This window comes from Oryzias latipes, chromosome 17 (assembly GCF_053564925.1).
Source record: "Oryzias latipes strain Hd-rR chromosome 17, Olatipes_Hd-rR_3.1".
Classification (NCBI taxonomy): Eukaryota; Metazoa; Chordata; class Actinopteri; order Beloniformes; family Adrianichthyidae; genus Oryzias; species Oryzias latipes.
Window position 1 is genome coordinate 21,058,601 of NC_136253.1, and position 22,686 is coordinate 21,081,286.

Genomic DNA, 22,686 nt, shown 5'->3' on the forward strand with positions numbered 1-22,686 from the left:
TGCGTCTGTACCATGAACTTAACATTAAAACTGTACATTGCCAAGAAAAAAGTTCAGCCCTGGCTACACATTTGTAAAATTACGTGTGAATATTCACTTTCTTTCTTTCATTTCATTTTATTTGCTGTGCAAGTGAATTCAACCTGCATGTGCTAGCATTAAATCAGTTCTGAGCCACAGCCAGTGCTGCTTGCTCCTCCAATGTAGCCTAAATTATAATGTAATTCAAAGCATTTTTTATGGTCTTATCAAAGTTATTTTTTGTGTGTCGTTTTTTGTAGTTTTTTTTTTCCGCACATTGTTCGAAAGTGTCAATTTGGAACCAAAAATGTCACTTTTGACCGTTTCTTCATCACTAAAGAGAAACTTTGGAGAAAAGAGACAGTCTGTGTCATTTGTGTCAAGCTCTTCACTCATGCAAGACAGTTTGCAGAAAGGGGGAATCGAGAGCGGGGCTTCTTTTTTTTTTAACTTGTCCTGTCCAACAGCTGGGCAGGCAGATGAGAACTGAGGGCCTCTTGTGTTGGACATATTTTAATTTAACAACAGGGGTTATTAATCTTCAGACAAACCAAAGGTATGTCTGAATAAACCCCTTTTGTAATTGAGGCCAAACTTTATTAATTTCAATCATGTTTGAAAATCTTTGGTGTTGGACCGGACGGAAAAAGAAAGAAGGGAAGAAGAGAGAGGGATGTTAGAGAGGGGGGGGGGGGGGGGGGGTAGGAGGGTGATACTAGGAGGGGGGGATAAGACAATGAAGCAGCATAGAGCAGCAAGTTTACTGGTTGTTTATCATTACGGTAAGGTTCAAATGTAGTACAAAAAGGGCGGGGCCTGTCCACACACACACTCAAATGTTATCAACACACCTGCTAGCTGCATAAATGTCCACATGTCAACATGTACACAAAACAGATAGTGTTCACACATGCATACTTATGCCTTCAAACCAACAAGTGTGAAATATTTCATTCGTTCAATCATGCAAACTATTAGTGCAAAGGTGAGCTAACACCTGTGCTCAGGTGAGTGTTTATGTTCTTCTAAAATGGATGGTGGAATGTGAAAAAAGGAGGGAGAGTGCCCAGCCACCCCCACACCAAGACCCCCGCCGCAGCAGCAATGGCAGCCGGAACCCCCCAATGCCACACGGCAGCAGGCAGGGAACAACCGCCCCCCGGGCGACCACATCCGCCACCCAGGCCAGGGCCAACAGGACCGCCGCGAGGCCCCCAGAGCCAGACAGCAGGGAGGCATGGGGGGAAAGAGAGCGCCGCCCCAGCCCAACCAGGAGAGCAGCCCCCCCGCCGCGCCGGGAGAGCCCAACACAGGGCCCCACCCGAGAAGGGTGCCCACAGCCCCAGACGAGCACCCCATCACCACCCAGGAGTTTTGGGCATCCCCCCGCCCCAACCCCAGGTACGAGCCAGGACCCCCCAAGGGAGACCCGCTCCGAACTCCAGGCAGCCACCCACCCGGCCCACGGTTGGTCCAGGGAGGAGCAAGGCAGGGGCCAGCCGCCCCCGCCCAGGAGAGGAGCACCCCGGGGAAAAGGGGGGGCCACAAGGGGTGTTGTAAACATGGCCCGACCAGGCTCAGCCACAGTTGGAAATTTGGCAGGGCCCAGTGCTCAGGGGCAAGGACCAGAACCCACCCCCCAGGGACACGGACACCCCCGGCTCAGGTGTAATGTGAACCCCTCCCCCACGCGGAGAGAGCACCGCCGGGCCCAGGAAACCGGCACCCAGGGGACACGGCCGCCGTTGCCAAGGGCCCCGTACCCCCTACAAGGGAAGGGGTAGGGGACAGATGGTCCTAGGTCCCACCTTCCTTGCAAAATGTGTGTGCGTGTAGAGAGCGGGGCTTCTTAGATCAGCACCAACAGCCACGCCCATGTAGAGGAGATTTTGGAAACAGACGCTTCATATTAACATGAAATATGGTGTCTTAAAACATTTAGATTATGGAATTTTGTTTAAAATCTTCATAATCATAATTAAAAGACCACTGGGAACGTTTTTATGAAGAAAAAAAATGTCATAGTACCTTTTATTTTTCAAAAAGGAATCCCTAACTCCCTTTAAAATAATCATCTTTTGATCTATTTTAAAGCATTTCAAGTGGTCTTTTAATTATGATTATGCCATTGTTAGTTAAAATAAAAAGAAAATTGTCATTTTTTTATGAAATAGTTTCTGCAGAGCAGCTGTACTTCATTAGAAATTTGCCTCTAAGTTGTAGGTGGGAACATTGGGGTAGAGCAACCCCGCCCCCTTTCCCATCACCCATAACTTTGAGCCATCTGTTTACGTGCTCTTCCCCTAGCTTACAGCCCCTCCCACTCACCACCTAACAACATTGGGATGAAAATAATGACGTACATTGATCAAGTCCTCTACAAGTGAATGCATCAGAGTGGAGCAGGACAGAGAGCTTGTGACCCTCATGATGTATTTCCTACGTAACAAATACGATCTTCTTTCAATGGTATTTTTATGTCTGCTCCTGACTCACAATTAGTCAAATGACAAATACTCAGAAATGCAATTTTAGGCATAATCTCCCTTGTTTATGTCCTCCATCATTAGAAAAATACCACAAGAACATGTTAAAAACACCATAAACACAATTTGTGATAAGGTGGGTTTTAAAAAGATAGAGGACAGCTTATATTTATATTAGCTCGAGGAATTGTAACAAGGTTTGCCTTTTATTTTAAACCACCAAAATGAGAAGATTCTTAACTTTCTAGGTGTATAAAAACATTTCTTTCCCTTTTTTATTTTGTGAGATTAATAGTTCAAAAAAGTGTTCTGAAATTTGAGCATCTTGTACTGGATTTTTAAAGTATGAATTTGTCTGTTTTGCCTAAATAAAACCTTTTTTTTTTGGTATTTAAGAACTTTTGAATTATTTGGCGACATACTTTTTTGTCTTATAACACCTAAGCAAAAACCCTCATAAAGTCATCCACTGAACGTGGCAGCTTCCTTGGATTTATAATCCACGTTTGAAAAATAATCGGCATTGTTAATACAAAAAAAGACCTTTTGTATCAAATTATGCCTTTAAAGGCAAATGCACATCAGTGCTTTACGAAGAAATTATGGAAATTGAAATGAGACATTCCTGAAAGAAACAAATGTATCTGCTGGATTACTTTCAGGGGCTGAAATCTAATTTGTTTTTGTTTCTTGGCTGCAGCCTCGGTCCACACTGATCTTCATCTTCAGCTGAAGAACCAAAGTCCCACTCAGGCTTAAATGAATAAAACAAAAAGCAGGACAGGCAATAAGGAGAGACAGACAAATTCAAGGCTTTTGTAATTACAGGGGGGGGGGCACTTGGAAGTAGAAGTGAAGAGAGCTATAGTGCCACCCTGTGTTTGCTAAATTATCTGCAGTGTCCTCTGCTGTGGAGCCTGGACCACACCAGTATGAAAACACAGCACTCTGCTGCAGAGCCCAGTCAGCCCTTGGATGATGTTGACAACCTGCATGAATGACAGAAGGCTGACCATCTATGTTTCTTCTGAATCTGCTTTTATATGTTGTCCTGATCTGTTTCAGGTTGCCATTTTTGAAAAACAAACGAGGAGCTGGGGCTTCTGGTAGCATGCAAATCAGGAAGGTCTGGGTGTTTTCCATCATCTGCTGTGATTTACATCCTTGGCTTGATCAGCACCATGACAACTGGTGGGCAATAGGGTCAGGGAAGGTGAAAACACACTGGACATACGTAGGACAAAGTCACAATAAGAGATCGGCTTTGGCACAGTTCAGGAAAGTTCCTGAAGGATCTCACAGATGTTTGGTTTATGTTACTGCAACAGAGAGTCAGCAACACCTCAAACTTCATTAAAAAGCTGGAAGAAATGTAGTGTGACAAACGGCTTTCAAACAGTGCCTGCAGGGACGGTAAATGCTAAATGAAACAAGTGAAAAATGAAATTGCAACCCGTTCTGCTGACTCACTTTCTGTTCAATGAAACTCTGAAAGTGTCACTGAAATCTAAAAAAATAGCACAAACATTTACCAGAATGCACAGTTTTCAATTCTCCCATATTGAAGCCTCGGGTCAGCCATATTTTTGGATGGATTGTTTTGCGGCCTCTTGTTATTTCATTTTGTCTCATCAGCACTTTTTTTTTGTGGCACCTTCACGCAGCATTCAGGAAGGATCATATTTTAGTGTCTAGAGTTGTTTAAATATGGCGATTGATTTTGCATTAATCTGGTTATAGTCACTGAGTTCTCTGGAGCTTATCCCAATTGCCCAAAGGCAAATTTATCAAAGGGTCATTTACAAGCAAACACACTCACATTCACTCCTAATGACAATCAAGAGTCTCAAATAAGCTGCTGTTTCTGGACTGGAAGAGGAGGTCTGAGCACCTGGAGAAAGTCCTTGTGGACATGCAAACTTGCCAATGCAGGAACTCATCAGGGATCTGAACTCCTTCATGCACACCACCATGCAGCTCTGTGCACAATAATAAAATACACTCACCCGCCACTTTATTAGGTACACTTTGCTAGTACCGGGTTGGACCGCTTTTGTCTTCAGAACTGCCTTCATCCTCAGTGGCATAGTTCCAACAAGGTACAAGGAACATTCCTCAGAGACTTTGGTCCACATTGACATAATAGCGTCACGCAGTTGCTGCAGATTTGTCAGCTGAACATCCATGATGCCAATCTCTTTTTCCACCACATCCCAAAGGTGTTCTATTGGGTTGAGATCTGGTGACTGTGGAGGCCATTTGAGTCCAGTGTCATGTTCAAGAAACCAGTCTGAGATGATTCCAGCTTAATGGCATGGATCTGTATTCTGCTGGAAGTAGCCAGTAGAAGATGTGTACACTGTGGTCATAAAGGGATGGACATGGTCAGCAACAATACTCAGGTAGGATGTGGCATTGTAACCATGCTCAGTTGGTACTAAGGGGCCCAAAGTGTGCCAAGAAAAAGTTCCCCACACCATTATACCACCCCCACCACCCCTGAACTGTTGATGCAACCATGCCTTCATGTTGTTGACGCCAAATTCTGAGCCCACCATACAAATGTGGACCAAGCAACATTTTCCCAATCTTCTATTGACCAGTTTCAGTGATCCTGTGTGAATTGTAGCATCAGTTTCCTGTTCTTAGCTGATAGGAGTGGTGCCCACAGTGGTCTTCTGCTGTTTTAGCCCATCTGCCTTATGGTTGGATGTGTTGTGCATTCAGAGATGCTCTTCTGCAGACCTCATTTGGAACAGTGGTAATTTGAGTTACTGTTGCCTTTCCATCAGCTGGAAGCAGTCTGGCCATTCTCCTCTGACCTCTGGCATCATCAAGGCATTTCCACCCACAGAACTGCTGCTCACTGGATATTTTCTCTTTTTTGGACCATTCTCTGCAAACTCTAGAGATGGTTGTGGATGAAAATCCCAGTAGATCAGCAGTTTCTAAAATACTCAGACTAGCCCGTCTGGCAACCGCTTTAAGTCACTTTAAAACCCTTTCTTTCATATTCTGATGCTCAGTTCAAACTGCAGTAGATCACCCATACCATGTCCACATGTCTAAATGCACCGAGTAGCTGCCATGTGATTGGCTGATTCGAATTTTTCGTTAACAAGCAGATGGACTGTTGTGCCTAATAAAGTGGCCAGAGAGTGAAGATTCACTCCAACATTTCTCTGTTCTTTTGTACAACCCAAATTCCCCAAATTTCTGGATGTAATTTTAAGACTTTCAAATCACACAAGTCAATGTGACTCACAACAGAACACAGAATAAATAACATCAATGTTCAAACGAAAAAATGGAATACTATAATCTACCACATATTATTTAAAATATGTGGGTCATGGGTCATGTTTACAGCAGTATCTCCTCTTTTTTTATCTGCTTAAAAATGTCCGTCCATCAAAGTCAGGAGCTTCTTGGTTTGTAGCCATCTTTGACATCATGGTGCAATGTAGGATCTGGGCATCACTCATGCTGGTGTAAAAGCTGCAAACTGGTTTGTGCAAAGTATCTAAAATATCCAAGCATGAAGTTAGAAGTTATAGTGCACTCTTCCATTCCAACGTTGAAATCATGCAGGAGCATCTCTTGTTACTTTAGCTTGGAGGCTAAAGTAAGACTGATAGAACTTTGATTGAAGAGAATGTGGATTTTGTTTACTCAGAGGTTTTTATTGTCATTGACAAAGTTGTGCTGATGAGATCCTAAAATCCATGGATGTTCTCTGAACCTTTTAAACCTTGTTACTTAGTTTCTCCTTGCAGTGTTTAATGATTAAGCTAAATGACCAGTATCGAAGTTTCTGCAATGACTTTTGAAGGTGATGTTTGATTTATTTTGGTTGTTGTTGCTAGAGTTACACTCCTGAGATGCAAACTGAAGGATGACCAGCCATTTGTTTACCTTTATTTGTTTGTGGTCAGACGGTTTTCCCAGAGCTTCCTGTTCTCTGTAATTAGATTGAGTTCTCATTTAAAAACTTTTTTGTACTGTTTTTATCAGTTATCATAGTTATGAAGGAATGTTTGACTCTCAACAATTTTTGTGCTTTTAAGTTCTATTTTTGAGTAAACACACCATGGTTTTGATCGACAGCCAAAGAGGTCATCTCCAATCACGGCTGAGCTCTTGTTTCTTTGAGGTGCAGCACGTATGGTAGGATGCCCAGGCTTTTCCAACAACAGCACTTTGCATGCACATTTCCATATCTTCCATTCATGACGGGTGGGGGTCATTTAGATTTGCCCAAGCACTCGCCTCCTTCACTTTCTAACAAGCCCATCTTCAGCCTGGCAGGACCTTATCTCTGTCTCCCACTGTAGAGGACGAGGAGATGGCGATAAAGTGAGTTTACTGCATATTTGATTTCTGGGCCTTTTACAGTTTTCAGCAGCAACAGCTGGCAGAAGCCATGTGGAAACTTCCAAAGAGTTCTTCTTTCACTGTAAGTCTCACTTTGCACTCTGATTCCTTCAAGAATCAAAGGGAGGTTATCAGAAAATAAGGGATACTAGATGTACAAATGAAAAGAAAGAAAAAGATGCCTTGCTTCAAGATTTAGAGGTTTTTTTCTGTCTCTTAGAAAAAAACTGTTGTGCAATAACAAAATAATTGCAAAAAATAAGTGCATTTTTTAACAAAATAAGATTAGACTGATGTACTAGACTTTTTTAATGGTTTAGTTTTTATATGAACAAGAAAGAAAAATAAACCATTTTCAATCATTTTAATTTCCAAAAAAGAAAAGAAAAAAGGTTTGCAAACATTGCTGGAATTTAAGAATTTTGTTTGGTTTTCAGATCCAATATGGTACTAAAGTTTTAAAAGTTGTGTATTCAAAAAACATATTTCATGTCAAATGCTAAATAAACCGATAAACATTACAATGTAAGGCAACATTTCTTACCCCAATGGCTTTTTTGTAATTTGAGGCAGTAAAGAATGTTGCTTTGACTTAGACTTCAGCTTTAATGGACTAGTGATAGATCTCAATGCTCTTTTCAAGGGTAGATTGTGTTGCTTTCCCAAAGATCCACTGGAAGATGTTGAGACTTGGAGTGAATCTGTGGATAAAGTTCTGGGCTGTAAAGGTGAAACTATCATTTATTGTACAGTTTTTTTTTGTATCCATGCAATAAGTGTACTCACTGTCATTTGTGTGTTTTAGCCGGACAGATAGCTTTTCGAGAATTCCTGAAGTCAGAGTACAGCGAGGAGAACATACTGTTTTGGCTGGCCTGCGAGGAATATAAGAAGATCAAAACGGTGCCTGAGATGATCTCCTCCGCAAACAGGATCTACTCTGAGTTTGTACAGACAGAGGCACCCAGACAAGTAAGCTAAAACAAACAAAGGTACATTATTTTTCCAGTTTTGGACTGATTGATGCAAAGGCTCTGCTGATATTAGTAAAAAAAAAAAACTATTCAACTCTGTCCAGCTTCTCTTCAAAACATGACAGGAATTTGTGATAGAGCACTGCTTCAGGCTTTTCTCTTTAATTCCAGATCAACATAGACTGCACTACCAGAGAAAACATTACAAAGAACATCTCCCAGCCGACCCTGACTGCCTTTGATACGGCACAGAAGCTCATCTACAGTCTGATGGCCAGGGACTGCTACCCACGCTTCCTAAAATCTGACGTCTATCAGGGACTCCTGAGGAAAGCCGAATCGAGGTGACTGAATTCAAGCTGACAGCCTCTCAGTCGGAGCTTCTGCTCAGCACTGGTTTGCTGTGGCGCTCTGACTCAGTGTGGAAAACAAGACATGCAGTCCAGATCTTAGGTGTAGCTCATGTAGTTTCTCTTAATCTGTGTGATGCTGTAGTCAGATATGCCTCCAGAAGCCCTTACTTTTTTGGTTAGACAAACATTAACACACACACAACGCTACGTTTTTTTCCATGTCAAATACAAAAAATAGTTTAAAATTATTTTATTTTTTTTGTAAAGTATTATCAAAACTTTAATTGATTGTGCAAATAGACTTGCTAATATGTTGTAGACATTTGAATTTATCTATGCAAATAAATTTCTCTCTTGCTTTGTGCCTAGCTGAAAGTTTTTTTGGTTGTTTGCATTGTGGCTTTCAAAGACCTCCCAAGCTAAACAGGCTCAGCTCCATGGCGCACTTTGAATGCAATGCAAATTGGGGAAGCGCTCAAACAGCAGGTGGCAACAGAGTACTTCCATTTTAAAAAAAGGAAAAACTTCAAAGTGTGCTCGCTTTTACTGTGTATTTCTGCAGATTCTCGATGGCTTTCACATTCTCAGATAACAAAAAGTTTGTTTTGAAAAAAAGTTTAAAAATCAAATGTAGTTCTGGTTAAAAGGATCTTAAACTGTGGGATGCAGTTCACCACAATTGCAAAACATGACATTGAATCCATTTTTAATGAGGAAAATTATGTTTATGTCCATTTCAAAACAGTTTCATTTATTTTTTTGCTTTGCATAAAATAAAAATGTCTTCCATCTCCAGTCGCAAAGCTTGTTTTGGTGTCAGGCATGACGTCTTCCTCAAGCAGATGCCATGCAAAAACATGCAAACACATCAAACAGCAGCTGGTTTACTTTTGCACATGCCGTGCACTCATGATAAAAGCACCAAATTGCTGTAAAACAATCATTTCATATTACTACTCAGAATAAAATACCCCATTTTAAAGAGAAGGAGTGGTGTCTCATGTGTTATCTGGTGTGTTCCTTTTGAAAGTGGAAGTGAGCATTATTTTTTGTGTGTACTTTGCATGCACAGGCTTTTGTACATTTCATCTGTTTCACATGTTTGGCTGCAAAAACTCTGTGTTGCGCAGACACCAGACCGCAACTTCCTCAAGCTGACATGGTCCGGTTGCACTCACCTATTCATGGGGAATGGTTATGTTTTTTTGGGCTCTAAAAGGAAAGAAAGACATCACGTCAATGTCAGTTGTTGTTTTTTCAATGTATGTAAATGTGTTGCCAAGCAACAGTGTAGGCCATTGCATGCAGGTAGAACATAAGCCCCTAAAATGTTAAAAACTGAAACCAGTGATAAGAAAAAATGAGGGAAAATTCACAAATCTGCAGCTGGTAAAGATTTGGGTTAAGATCAGCATAGGAAGTTGTCACTGTGTGCTTTTCACAAAACATCAGACACAACTTTGTCTAAGAAGCATCACTGTCTAGTTCCTATTCAGCAGTTTTTGCGTCACCCATAAGGCTTGCGGCCACTTCTTCGTGTCCCAGATGTGCTGACACTGTGCCATAAATACAGATACAGACATGTTCAGATGAGCACCGCTCAGCGCTTCAGTCTGACTTGAAGAAGTTCAGGAAAGATCTTAGAAGCTGCAGCTCTCTTGTAGAACAAATGCAGCAGCCACTGTAGACAAAGGTAAGCCATGCTGAAGATGCATGTTGGATTAAAAGTGAAGATTAATTGTATTAAAAAAAACATTTTTAGCGTTTACATAGATTTTCATTGAATGGGGTCGCTCAACCACATGTTTCAGACCCCGGTGTGAACATAGCACAACACTTTTGACCAAAAAGATGAAATGTTTGAAACATTCCACTGTGTCCCTTCAAAATTAAAGCCCTAAAGTGGCGTTCTCATGATTCGGATCTCCCTCACCACAACAAGCCTACATCAGGTGGATATGTTTTACTAAGGACTGTTTATCTTGAGACACAAATATACAAATTATTGTCACATACACGTTCAATCAAGCATTTCTAAAAAAAAAACTATTTTTGGTTTTGAGGCCTTGATTGAAGTGGTGTATTGGGAAACCCTTCAAAGTACAATAGAGCAGTAGATTTTAAAATAAAAAGTTAGTTTATAAAAATTCCTCCTCTGTCCTTTGGAACCGAGTTTTTAGAAACTGTAAGAATCAATTACGGTAGTCATTATTTATTTGATATTCAATAAAACTATAGGCATTAACTGATTTAATTGATCTACCAACAAAATGTATTTTTGGACACATTCATGGTTACTGACCTAAATCTAATAAGTGTTGAAACAAGTGGTGGACAGACATAGAAAGAGAAACTTCCTCATTGAGGAGTCTGAGAGCTCTTTGGCTTTCATGTGAAATTCAACTTTAGCGCCATCCTACTTCCTTCAGGGAACCTCGAACTTCCTGGTTCTAACAGTGGAATTCCAACCTCTGAGTTCATGGAAACCACAAATTATTTTCTTACACATATGCAGCTATAAAACAGAAACACGGTCGGAGACTGCAGCAAACGGTTATGCAGACTATTCTTTTTTTCACATGCTGGTAATGTTGAATCGTCATGATTTTGGGTTGGGACTACAACAGAACAGGTAGTTTAGTTTGGTAGTTTGTAGTTAATAACTTTTTGTAGTCAATAACTTTATTGATGCCAAGGATCCTTCATGACTACATTTTTACTTTTTAAATAGATTATGTGAATTTTGCCAAAAAAATATGCTACTTTTTGTCTTGCAGCAAAGCATGCATTTGGAGTTTTTTTATAGAGACATGATGTGCTTAAATTTTACTGGAGCTTAGTTTATCTACAAAAATCTACTGAAAAATTGCAATATTATTGTTTCATTGTCTCATTCTGATATGTTGGGTGTAAGTTTTTGTTCACAATAATTTTAGTTTAAGATGCAGAAAAAAAGCTATTTATTTACCCATTGTTTTATATTTGATCCAAACATTTTTTAAATAGAATAACTGTTTAACATGTAACAATATTAATAATAATAATAATAATTATAATGTATTTTACATTATTTGATACAGCAAGTATTGCTGTGTTGTGTTTTAAAAAATGAGTTAGTTTTTCTCACCATAAAATTTTGAAAATTAGATAAACGCTTTCCTGCCTAAAGTGTTTTTGAAATTTTATGGGAGCAGACATTTTCAAATGAGCAGAGAATGCCCTTCTGCTGCCCCTAGTGGAATAATAATGAACTACAGGGCAGAAAATATGGACTTAAGGCCCGTTCACACCGGGACAAATTTCGCCGGCGATTTTCGGCGACGTTTAACGCCTCGTGACTAAACAAAGGGCACCAATGAAAGTGTGTACACCGACGCGAAAAAACGCCACGCGTCAAAGCGTCAAAAAAAAAAAACGCCTCGGGTTCGTTTTTTTTTTTTGACGCCACGCGTCGAAATCTATTCGACCCATGAGAACGGCGCTTTAGCACACGTGTCTGGAGCTTCTGAAGTTACAGTAAAACACAACTTGGGGGCGCTCAAACACAAAACTGCCTTGCTGAGCACACATACCAGCGAAGAAGATAGACGCCAAGTAGCGTCTACACTGCCGCGAAGAAATAATGACGGACATTCTAAAATATCCCCGAACCAAGCACCAGTTGGAGCTACTGGTGCTTGAAATATTCATGTTTTCTTTGTATTATTCTGACAAGCGCGTAAATACTTGCTCTCTTCTTCTGAGTGAAAAGCGACTTTAAGAAGCATAAAGTTGTGCAGCGCCACCTTGTGTACAGGAGTATTTCTGTTTACATTAAGCGCCATCTAATGTCAGGGAATGAAATTGCATGTTCGCTCGGCTCATCGTCAACGAAAATCGCCTGGGTGTGAACACAAAAAACGTGGCGAAAAACGCTGGCGAAAAACGCCTGGCGAATATTCGTCCCAGTGTGTACGGGCCTTAAGTCTGATACTATGGTGTCTTTAAGGAAAATTTAGATCATGCTAAGGACACAGGAGTCTCAGAAATGCGTTCAAATGTGATATGAATGTTTTTATAGGGTCATGCTGCGATGGAGCGCACCACAGCAGAAAAACATATCAGAATGGCTTACTCATTCAAAGAGATTTCTATCTTTTCATGACTATGAAAATTGTAGAGTCCCACTGAAGTCATCAAAACTATGAATTAACACATGTGCAATTATATATACATAACAAAAAAGTGTGAAACAACTGAAAATATGTCATATTCTAGGGTCTTCAAGGTAACCACCTTTTGCTCTGATTACTGCTTTGCACACTCTTGGCATTCTCTTGAAGAGCTTCAAGAGATACTCACCTGAAATTTATATCACTTCACAGGTGTGCCCTGTCAGGTTTAATAAGTGTGATTTCTTGCCTTATCAATGGGGTTGGGACCATCAGTTGTGTTGTGCAGAAGTCAGGTGGATACACAGCTGATAGTCCTACTGAATAGACTGTTAGAATTCGTATTATGGCAAGAAAAAAGCAGCTAAGTACAGAAAAACTATCTGCCATCATTACTTTAAGAAATGAAGGTCTGTCAGTCCGAAAAATTGGGAAAACTTTGAAAGTGTCCTTAAGTGCAGTCACAAAAACCATCAAGCACGACAAAGAAACTGGCTCACATGCGGACCGCCCCAGGAAAGGAAGACCAAGAGTCACCTCTGCTGTGGAGGATAAGTTAAAGTGAGTCACCAGCCTCAGAAATGGCAGGTTAACAGCAGCTCAGATTAGAGAGCAGGTCAATGGCACACAGAGTTCTATAATGTCTATAATGTATGCATAAAATTGTACATATTTTTCAACAAATACTAATATTAGTTGCAGTTGTTTTCAAACTGGCTCGTTAAAATGTACTCCACCCATCACTTCCATTGAAGAATGACTTGTTTTTCATTGAGTAATTTTTCTTTGTTTGTTATAACAAAAAAATCTGTTAAAAACCTTGAAAAGTTTTGTCTTTGAGCAGAGCTAAAAAAAACAACAACTATATTTTTCAGAAATTTTCAGTTAAGTCCGCCCACCGCGTTATATCAGGAAGTAAAAAATAAACCGTGACTTGTCAACCCCTTTGTTTAAAGAAGAGACAGTGGCAAAGACATTGTTCTGTAATGCAGACAAGGAAGCAAGATGGCGGAACAAGATGAAGGAGGCTTTCTGTTTTGCGCCAGATGCAAATTTGCACAACTTTGGGTTGCCAAGTTTTTCTGGAGAGAAAAAAAAATGACTTTCAGAATTTTTTTACCCGTTTGCTTTTTCTAAATTGGAAAGGCTGCTGTGGCTTGGTGGCTTAAAAAAAATTGTAACATGCAACCGCCACCTGTCTGCTGTGGTTCCGGTGATTGGCCCTTAGTGACACATCCACCCCCATCTTCACTCCACCCCCCACCCCTTCCGCTTTCTATTTGCCTACACTGTCTCAGAAACAAAATATATCAAGCTGTGGGAATGAAGACGAAAACATCAACAGAAACAATGACAGTTTTTTCACTTTTCAGTTTTTCAAGTGTTCACTTTGTTGTTTTGTCCCCTGCAGGACATCATGACATGCAGACCAGCCTCACAAACTGCTTATCAAACCTTTAACTTAATTCTGCAGTCAGACCAAACAAAAGAATAAGGATTGTATGAATTGCATTATGATTACATTTTTTAATAACTCATAGATTACTGGTATTTATTATTTTTTTTAGACCTTTTTCCACCCATCCATTTTCTATGTTCCCAATCAGAATGACTGAGCTTTTGTAATAGAAAGCAAATATCTACGGTTGTGTGTGTTTGCTGCAATGACCACTTTTAATGATTTTGGTTGATTTGGATATTTCCATTTGAGATATTCATATCCTAGCTTCTTACCTTTGTTTATGCTGCTTCCTTGTATGCTATTTGTTTTTTTTTTTTGCATCTTTGTTCTGTTCTGTTCTACATTTTCCCAAATAGTGGAACTGTCAATTCATTTACAAACACATTTGTACGTGTTACAAACCTAATAAATATTCAAATGCATTTACAAAGGGGAGTGCACGTGTACCAGCAAACATACATTCTTTATTCATTGTATCAGTTCGGGGAAAGTGTTTTTTTACGACTGTGGAAGCTCAAAAATAAAAGAAAATGAAAAAAGATGAAGTCGTGTTTAGTATCAGTTGGGGAATTGAAGAGTTTCCCGCACTAAGCAGGAACTTGCTATGTGATTTTGTCATTAGAAAGACCCATGTTTAGGAGATCAGCCTGGAGGCAGAAGCTTCTTCATAGAGAAACAGCTGAATAAAAAAATTAAAAAAACATAAAGAGGTGAAACAAAAAAGAAACTATCTCTGATTACCAGAAAACCAAAAACAGAAACTGAAAAAACTATTTCTACCTAGTTTGTTTGTGGTTTAAGGGGAAAATAGATCTGACTTAACCTGAACACAAGCAATAACCTAAAACTGCAAAAAACTAATAGTACTTTCGATAGATTTTGCATTTGCTGTCAACATATTTCCACACATAAATGAGCAGAGTGTGAAGCTTTTGAGGAAAGAACAGTTTGTGCAGTTTATGTAGGAGTGTAGGAAAAAATCGTTACTTGTACAGATTGAAAATGCTGTCAAGACGATATTTATTAAATTATTTATGTGCGTCCTTCAGCGTCCAACTCTTGTTTTCCACTTAACCCTTGTGCTATCCTAGGCACTTTAACGTTGGGAGTTGGGTCATCTAGACCCACTATACAGTGCTCTGAACCTTTTTTCTTCAATGATTTGTGATCTTCACTGGTGTCCATGGATTACATGAAATATTTCCACCTTTATCCACCTTTGTCATGGTAGGGAGAACACGTCAATGTAAGGGTGGGGTCATCTAAGATAGCACAAGGGTTAAACCCCCCCACCGCTAGTTAGCAGCATAGTACACTGAGCCTCTTTGAGCAGCTCTACACCGCACAAAACAACAGATCCCGTGAGAACCAGCATGTATTAAATATACAGTAAGCCTGGCTGTTTTTGTTGTTATCAGATACAGTTTGCACTACCTACAGAACCTTATTGGCCAAAGCACATTCCTTTTAAGTTTTTTTTCCTTATACTGAAAAATGTTTTGTGGTGTAAATCAGACAATGTTGACTGTTCCCTGTAAGAACAAATATATTTTAAAATACCAAAGAAGAAAAGCTCTATGAATTTGCTTGGGTAAAAGCAACTTGTATATGAGATACAGTTGCAGTGCTTAACGTTATGCTTATTAAAGAAAATGAATATAATCATTTTATTTTAATGAAAAGTGTATTAATATTCACGTGGAGTTCTTTCGAAGTCATACTCTTTAAAAAAATATTGAAGAATTGTTCCGGTACAGTCTTTGGATGTAAACCGATACGTATTGTATTGCTAGGTAGGCCTTGACGGTAGGCCTTACTCTGCGCCAACGGTCCCACTCATCACTCAAAAGCAAAAATATAATGAGCTACTGCCCCTCTGCAGAAACTATGTCCTAGAAAATGCCACATGGGTTTGATTTTGGCTAAAAACGACATAATCCTGATAAAAAAGACTACTTGGAATGCTTGTAAAATGGATCAAAAGATGATTGGAGAGGGGGACTTTACACTTACTTTGTCTATCAGAGGGAGGCAAAAACAATATAAAGAAATTACCGGAAGATCTGCAAAAATAATTCTGCTGCCGATTTTCTGATTCTCTGAAAAGTGACTTGAGCAGGTGTTCAGTTTCCCGTCATAAGACACAAAAAAAAGCACAACAGGAGCTGAAACTGAAAGCTCTTCAGTCTGGCTCTGGCTTAAAAGAGAAGTTTAACTCTGAAACTGGGAAACCTTCAATGCTACATGTATTTGCAAACTTTCAAAAAGCTTGGATTCTAGCAATGTTACAAAAAATACAAAATTTGTTTTAAAAATTGCCACAACAAAAGTCCTCCTAGACTTTAATACCAACAACAACAAACCTATGTAACCCTTGTGCTATCCTAGGCACTTTAACATTGGGAGTGGGGTCATCTAGACCCACTAGACAGTGCGCTAAACCTTTTTTCTTAAATGATTTGTGTTCTTCACTGGTGTCCATGGATTACATGAAATCTTTCCACCTTTGTCATGGTAGGGAGAACACGTCAATGTAAGGGTCGGGTCATCTGGACCCTAAACTTAGTGGATTTTTTTTAAAGTAAAATAAGAGGCACAACATAAGCCTTTCCCATATATGCTTTGGCATTTGCTAAAGCACAAGATTTTTTCTCCAGGGCTCTATGTATCCAGAGTGTAACTGAAAGCTCCTCATATGGTATTAAAAAGGCCCTTTCATGGACTGAAATCTTGTCCAACTGGTCCAGGCTCCAGATATATCAATGTGCATTTGTCTACATGTAAATATCATTTTGAAGGTTAAAAAACACGTCTGTGAGGTTGTTAGGTTAGAAGCATGTTTGTTTTTTTCCGAACAAGGTTTTTTTTTTTTTTTATTGCATCAACATTCTGTAATAGCAACTATTACATTCTCAAATGGGTAAAGGGGCACTCTTTGGGACACTGCGGGGGATACTTCAAATTTAGACACATTTTTTTTTATGACATAGAAGATTTTGTTTACTGGCTCTGGAATTTAGGAAAACTTTGGGTTTTCTTTATCCTAAATTCCATGTTTGACCCAATATAAATCCTAGTTTAGTCATTATAACTAGTTAATCCATCTTCTGAACCCACCGAATCCCTGTCGGGGTGACAGAGTTATCTGAAGCCATCCCAGCTATAGTTGGGTGAGGGAAGGGTTCATCCTGAACAGACTGCCAGTCTGTTGCAGGGCCAAATACACACACACCTATAGGGGCAATTCAGAGACATCATGAATTAACCCGTGAAACATGTTTTTGGAGGGAGGAAGCTGGATTGCCCAGAGAAATGCACTGGGAAGAACATTACACACAACACAACTAATCTGCCACTGAAGTTTTTTATTCGCAAAACCCACCTGATCCAGGTAATCAGGAAACAATGGGCTGGGTTTCTGATAGCAGCAGAATGCCCTCAAGGTCTGGAGTCCAACACCACTTCCACCTTGAGCTTGTCGCTGCTCGATTAGCTAAAAAAAACGATTCACATGGAGTATGTCTTTAAAAAATGTTAAGAAAAGAGTGAACAGTAAAAATCTGAATCACATATTCATGACCATAATTTTGTAACAGACAATATAGGCTCTTTATATTATGTTTTTGATTTCAGAAAGCATGTTCAAAAATATTTTCAACAATAAATATAGTGTTTTTACAGAAGGACATTAACACACATAATAAGTTAATTTATCTTGATAAGCAAATTCATGCAACAATGTAACATAAACAAAGATAAAAGTTTAAGTCCCATTAGTTATCACACAACTGGGGATGTGAAATTTTATCTCTGCATTTGACCCATTCCCTGGGGGAGTGGGGATGGGGAGCTTGGGAACCATTTGGTGATATAAGCCTCAAATCCAACCCCTCAATGCAGGGAGGCACTGGGTCCCATTTAAAGTCTTTGGTAAGACACGACCTTGGATTTGACCTCACAACCGTCCACTCTAAGGGCAGACACTAGCCAAAATAAAAATAAAAAGCCTGTGTTGTTGCAGAGCGGCAGTAGTTCATTATAAATTAACCTCTGAGTTCTGGGCAGAACTGTTGACACAGAGTACGCCCAATTTCCTGTCATCCGTCTGTTTACATGTTATCCCACAAGCTTACAGCCCATTTCAACCCCATTCTAACATAAGTGATGCCACAAAAAAGGTGAGTAACATTGAAGCCATCCGGCCGTACGGTTTGAGCCAAATGTCAGCTCGGACGAGGAAAATGAAGGCGTTAATGGATCTATTTGTCTGCAAGTGGATGTGTCAGAATGCAGTGGAGCAGGGAGCTTGTGGCCTGCCAATTGTGATATCTATGTCATAGCTGCTAGCTTTTTCCAACGGCATTTTTGTGCCTCCTCCTAATTCACAATGATTTTTTTTTTTAAAGAAATATTCACAAATTGAGTTTTGATCTTTATTTTTTTATATAGGTCTTCCTTCATGAGAAAAGTACCACAAGATGTTAAAAACAAAATGTTTATCGCAAAAATGACAAGTATACTTTGTCTATATTACAAGTAAGGCAGTAAACTTAAAGTATACTTTTCGTATACTATCTATATATTTTGAAATTAAAATGTTACAATTTCGTCTGGCAAGTATTCAGTTACTTCCTACACTACACATACATGGGCTACAGTAGATTCACTATACTTAGTAACTTGATGAAAAAACTTTCAGTGTAGTACTTTTGGCCAAGGGATGTGAGAACACTGAGCTTCACAGTGAAGCAGAAGTTTCACTAGAGTCAAGGTTTTTGTGGCTCAGCGGTGGCTCACAAGTCTCAGTGTGTTTGAGTTAGTCCATAGCGCTCAAAAGGCCTCAGTATCTGGGTCACAAAATGTTTCCAACACCAGTAACAGCTGGAAGGAAAGGCCAGACAGATAGCTCTTAACTCATTTGCTTATCGGCAACAAAATGTTCCACTGTCATATTTGCATCCCCGGACTCCAAACTAAACAATGCAGGTTGAAGTACAGTACAATCAGACAGCTGCGTGCGACACGTTTGCTCGAACGTTTGCGTCATCCGCTGCTTCCTCTTTGTGTGTGGTTTGTTCAGAATGACGAATCCCGCCATGCTTTCGGTCTTGTGCTTTTGCATACTTAAAAAGGGATGTTGGGCGCGTTCGCCACACAGACTCAGTTGCAGCTTTCAGAGAGCAGCTTAACATTAAATCACACATACTATCTTTGCCATGCCAAGCTTAGTTGCATCACCATTTGACTTGTGGCACCAGAATATGGATTCTGACGATAAAAAGACAGAAAGAAACCGGTAAAAAATTTTATTCTGACTTCCATCTCAATATCTCAGAAATGTTTGATTTTTTCGGTTTAGTAAAAAATGTGTTTTCTTTTACTAACCAGGGGAGAACGCTTGAGGTCTCGGTCAATCAGCATAGCTACTCAGGCACTTAACACCGACGGGTAAGTTTAGGAGAGAAAAAAAACCTCCTCACTGTTTTTCTTGTGGGTTCACAGTTTAATAACGCACACTGTCTTTTGCAGACTTTGTTTTGAAGAGATGTCTCAGTGGTCGGACTCGCTTGAGAGACTTTTGTCCTCTAAATGTAGGTCAAAAAATATGTGTTGACTTTTTTTAAAGTTGTCAAAAACAAAGGCTGAGTCTCAACCAGTTTCCCAACTGTTCCAGGTGGAATGAAGGTCTTTCAGGCCTTCTTGAAGTCAGAGTTCAGCGATGAAAACCTGGAGTTTTGGTTGGTATGTGAGCAATTTAAGAAGATGAAACATTCCTTCAGGCTGTCCTCCAGGGCCAAGAAGATCTTCAAATCTTATGTTCAAGCCGAGGCTCCCAGAGAAGTAAGCATTGAACTCTTTTAGAACCCACCGCTGTTGCCATCAAAGGAAGCACTGATAGCCACTGCTTCGTTCTTCTGAAGTCTCATTTTGACTCCTTTAATTACAGATCAACATTGATCAAAAGACCAGGGAGCTGATCAAGTGGAACATGAAGACTCCTTCCACCACATGTTTCATTGAAGCCCAAAAGATCGTCTTTGGGTTAATGGAGAAGGACTCGTACCCACGCTTCCTGAAATCAGACCTTTACAGGACTTTACTCAACTCCACATCAGAATCAGTGAAGATGTAAAGACGGAAAACCCTCCAGGACTACATGAAGGCGGACTGTTAAGCTACGTCCAGTGTTGGACTTACTAAAAAGGGACTTTGGTGTGTGCTTGCTTCAGTTTGGAAGAGGTCTTCGTGCAGAATATCTCCAAAAATCGTTGTTTCCTCCAGAATGTAAGCGTTGACATGTTGAGTCTGAAAAGTGTCCCCTTTCATCTGACGGACACATGTAAATGAGTGAACAGCAACACAAAAATAGCAAGCTATGTAAAATCGTAAGCGTGTTTTGTTTTTCCATGCACGTAAACCAAACTCAGTCTTGAATTTATCATAAACTGTGAAAGGAGGAACCATTTAAGACCAAGAGAGAAGCAGAAAGTTTGATATGCTGTCAGGAAAATAACTGAGCAAACCACAACTTCTTTCCTTTCATGCACTGGTTGCTGACTTCAATGTGACCAAAGGCCCACACTTTCTTTTAGTGAGACATAAGCTCCTACTGGGGGTGGAGGGTGGGGGGCTCAAGTCTTTCTTGGAGAACTACAACAATTTGATCTGAGGGCCAACTTCTGTTATGAGGTGGAGCTGGAGGAAGAACGACATGCCCACATCAAAGCGCCACTGCAAAAGCCCGAAAGCTCAATTCTGATGATAGTAAAACTTTTGATGAGTGCAATGAAAATTTTGGGGACTTTCTGTTATGACAATAGGGCCATTTGTGGTGTAAAAAGCACCTTCCATCCAAGAGGAAAACAGACTTTTATTTTAAAACAAGTTTTTCTCATCTTGAGGTGTTTTTTTTTCACTAAAAAAATGTAAATAGAAAGTTTGTTTTATACAGTCTTCAATTTTTACACTCTTACATCAGCTGACACTGTATTGTTCATAGATATTTATGATTTGTACCAACTGTAACTAAAAATGCTACATATTTACACCAAGGGATATGGTGTTAAACTATTTTTAAAAAAAATAAATGAGACTAAGAAAAATGGTCTTTAATACAAAATTTGCATCCAGAAGTATGTTTTCTTCCTGCTGATATAGTAATAAACTATATCTTTTTAGTCTAACTATGTATTTTTCATATTTGTTTCTGAATGCAACATCTTTCATCTGCTCCTTTCCGTGGTCCAGATACATGGGTGTAAAGCTTCTAAAATCAATATTAGTTCCTAAACCTTTTAATTTAGCTACAAGTAGTATGTACATGGAGTATTTACATTTAACATTAAGAATTAGCATTTACAGTTATAGTCTACCTTAATGTGTGTATTAAACGTTTAATTTAAAATTGTACTTAAAAATTGTATTTAACATTTTCAACTGAAAATTTAATTGAGATTTAGATTTGATATATCGCATAGATTGATATTTATACATATAATATACCTTTATTTTATCCATCCATCCCTCCATCCATCCATCTATCCATCCATCCATTTTCTAAACACAGTGAATCCTTTTCAGGTTCACAGGGTTGCTGGAGCCTATCCCAGTTACTGTTGGAGGAAGGTGAAATACAACCTGGACAGGTCAGCACTCTATCACAGACCACCACACACACTTAGATTCACAATTGTTATTATTAAAGCATTTAACATTATGAAGCCCATTGAGATGACCATTGTTGTAAATATTGGGATATATAAATAAGATTAAATTGAATAAACATTTAGATATGGTACTTGGTTTCATTGATGGTATTAGCTAAAACAATCAGCTTAGTAAATGCTGGTAAAGCCTGGTTGGTGTGTTCCAGCAATGGCAGTTTTTTCTAACCTATCTTTAGGTTAACTGGAGGTCAGGTGAATTGAGCAAACAAGGTGACTAGTCTCCATTAACTAATTTTTACCAAAACATATGGAGGATGACTGATGTAATCTTATTTGCAATGACGTGTGGTTAGGTTTGTGGCTGCTGAGGCACTGACTCTTTGCTAATAGATAAACCCAATGTATTTGGAAACCTACGTGGTTAAGGGAGGCTGCCGTCATGAGATGTATACAGATCTGTGTATTTTGCGTATTTTCTCTTCTATTACAGCATAGGTAGTAGCGAGATGATGCCAGTGTCAAGCTTTGACTAACGTTATATTGCGCAATCCCATGTAAAGTCATCGTAAGTAAAACACAATAGGGGTGGGATTATTGCAGCAGAAAGAAAAACTGTCTGCCTTAACTTATATCTTTTTTGAGATAGGTGAAAAAGGCTCAAATGGTTGCTGGAGCCTATCATGTTATATCGAAAGTGAGTTCGTGTCATAAAAATGTCTACAGTGTAAAAAAACAACATTTTACTGGTTGGGTAAATACAAAGTTAGCGAAAAGGACGCGGTCAACCCAGTTTGCAAGAGATTGCACAATCTGCTAGGAGACACACCTCGGTGCCGCCTCACCTCACAGCCTACACTTCAATTGAACAAGAAATTCACAAAATAGCTATATTGAATCTAAAAATGATGGAAATTATTTTAATTACATATAATTTACATTTAAAATTTGTAGAAAAATATATGTTATATCATTACTCTACATCTCATGAATGCAGCCACCCTTGAACACACTTTTATGCTTATCTGATATTTTCAGTTTCATGCTTAAGGGCCGTACACACCGGGACGAAAATCGGCGCACGTTATTCGCCAGTGTTTTTCAACACGTTTTTTGTGTTCACACCCAGGCGATTTTCGCTGACGATGAGCCGAGCGACCATGCAATTTCATTCCCTGACATTAGATGGCGCTTAAAGTAA

The 22,686-nt window shown here is 39.5% G+C and overlaps 2 protein-coding genes across 3 annotated transcripts; both read left to right on the forward strand.

The window, feature by feature from the left end:
• Positions 1–6,761: 6,761 nt before the first annotated feature.
• Positions 6,762–8,999, forward strand: rgs1 (regulator of G protein signaling 1). 2 transcript variants are annotated; one of them, XM_078934995.1, is made up of 4 exons: positions 6,762–6,863; positions 7,530–7,609; positions 7,687–7,853; positions 8,027–8,999. In XM_078934995.1, exons 1-4 carry the CDS (start codon positions 6,853–6,855, stop codon positions 8,201–8,203), a joined length of 435 nt encoding a protein of 144 aa, XP_078791121.1. In that variant the 5' UTR covers positions 6,762–6,852; the 3' UTR covers positions 8,204–8,999. The 2 variants fall into 2 exon arrangements, with proteins under 2 accessions (XP_078791121.1, XP_011484809.1); XM_011486507.4 differs by having other exon boundaries at positions 6,777–6,963; positions 7,525–7,609.
• A 9,818-nt stretch (positions 9,000–18,817) lies between these two features.
• Positions 18,818–20,941, forward strand: LOC101157397 (regulator of G-protein signaling 21). Its single transcript, XM_004079002.5, has 5 exons — positions 18,818–19,117; positions 19,210–19,269; positions 19,351–19,412; positions 19,496–19,662; positions 19,769–20,941. Exons 1-5 carry the CDS (start codon positions 19,038–19,040, stop codon positions 19,952–19,954), a joined length of 555 nt encoding a protein of 184 aa, XP_004079050.1. The 5' UTR covers positions 18,818–19,037; the 3' UTR covers positions 19,955–20,941.
• The last annotated feature ends 1,745 nt before the right edge of the window (positions 20,942–22,686 follow it).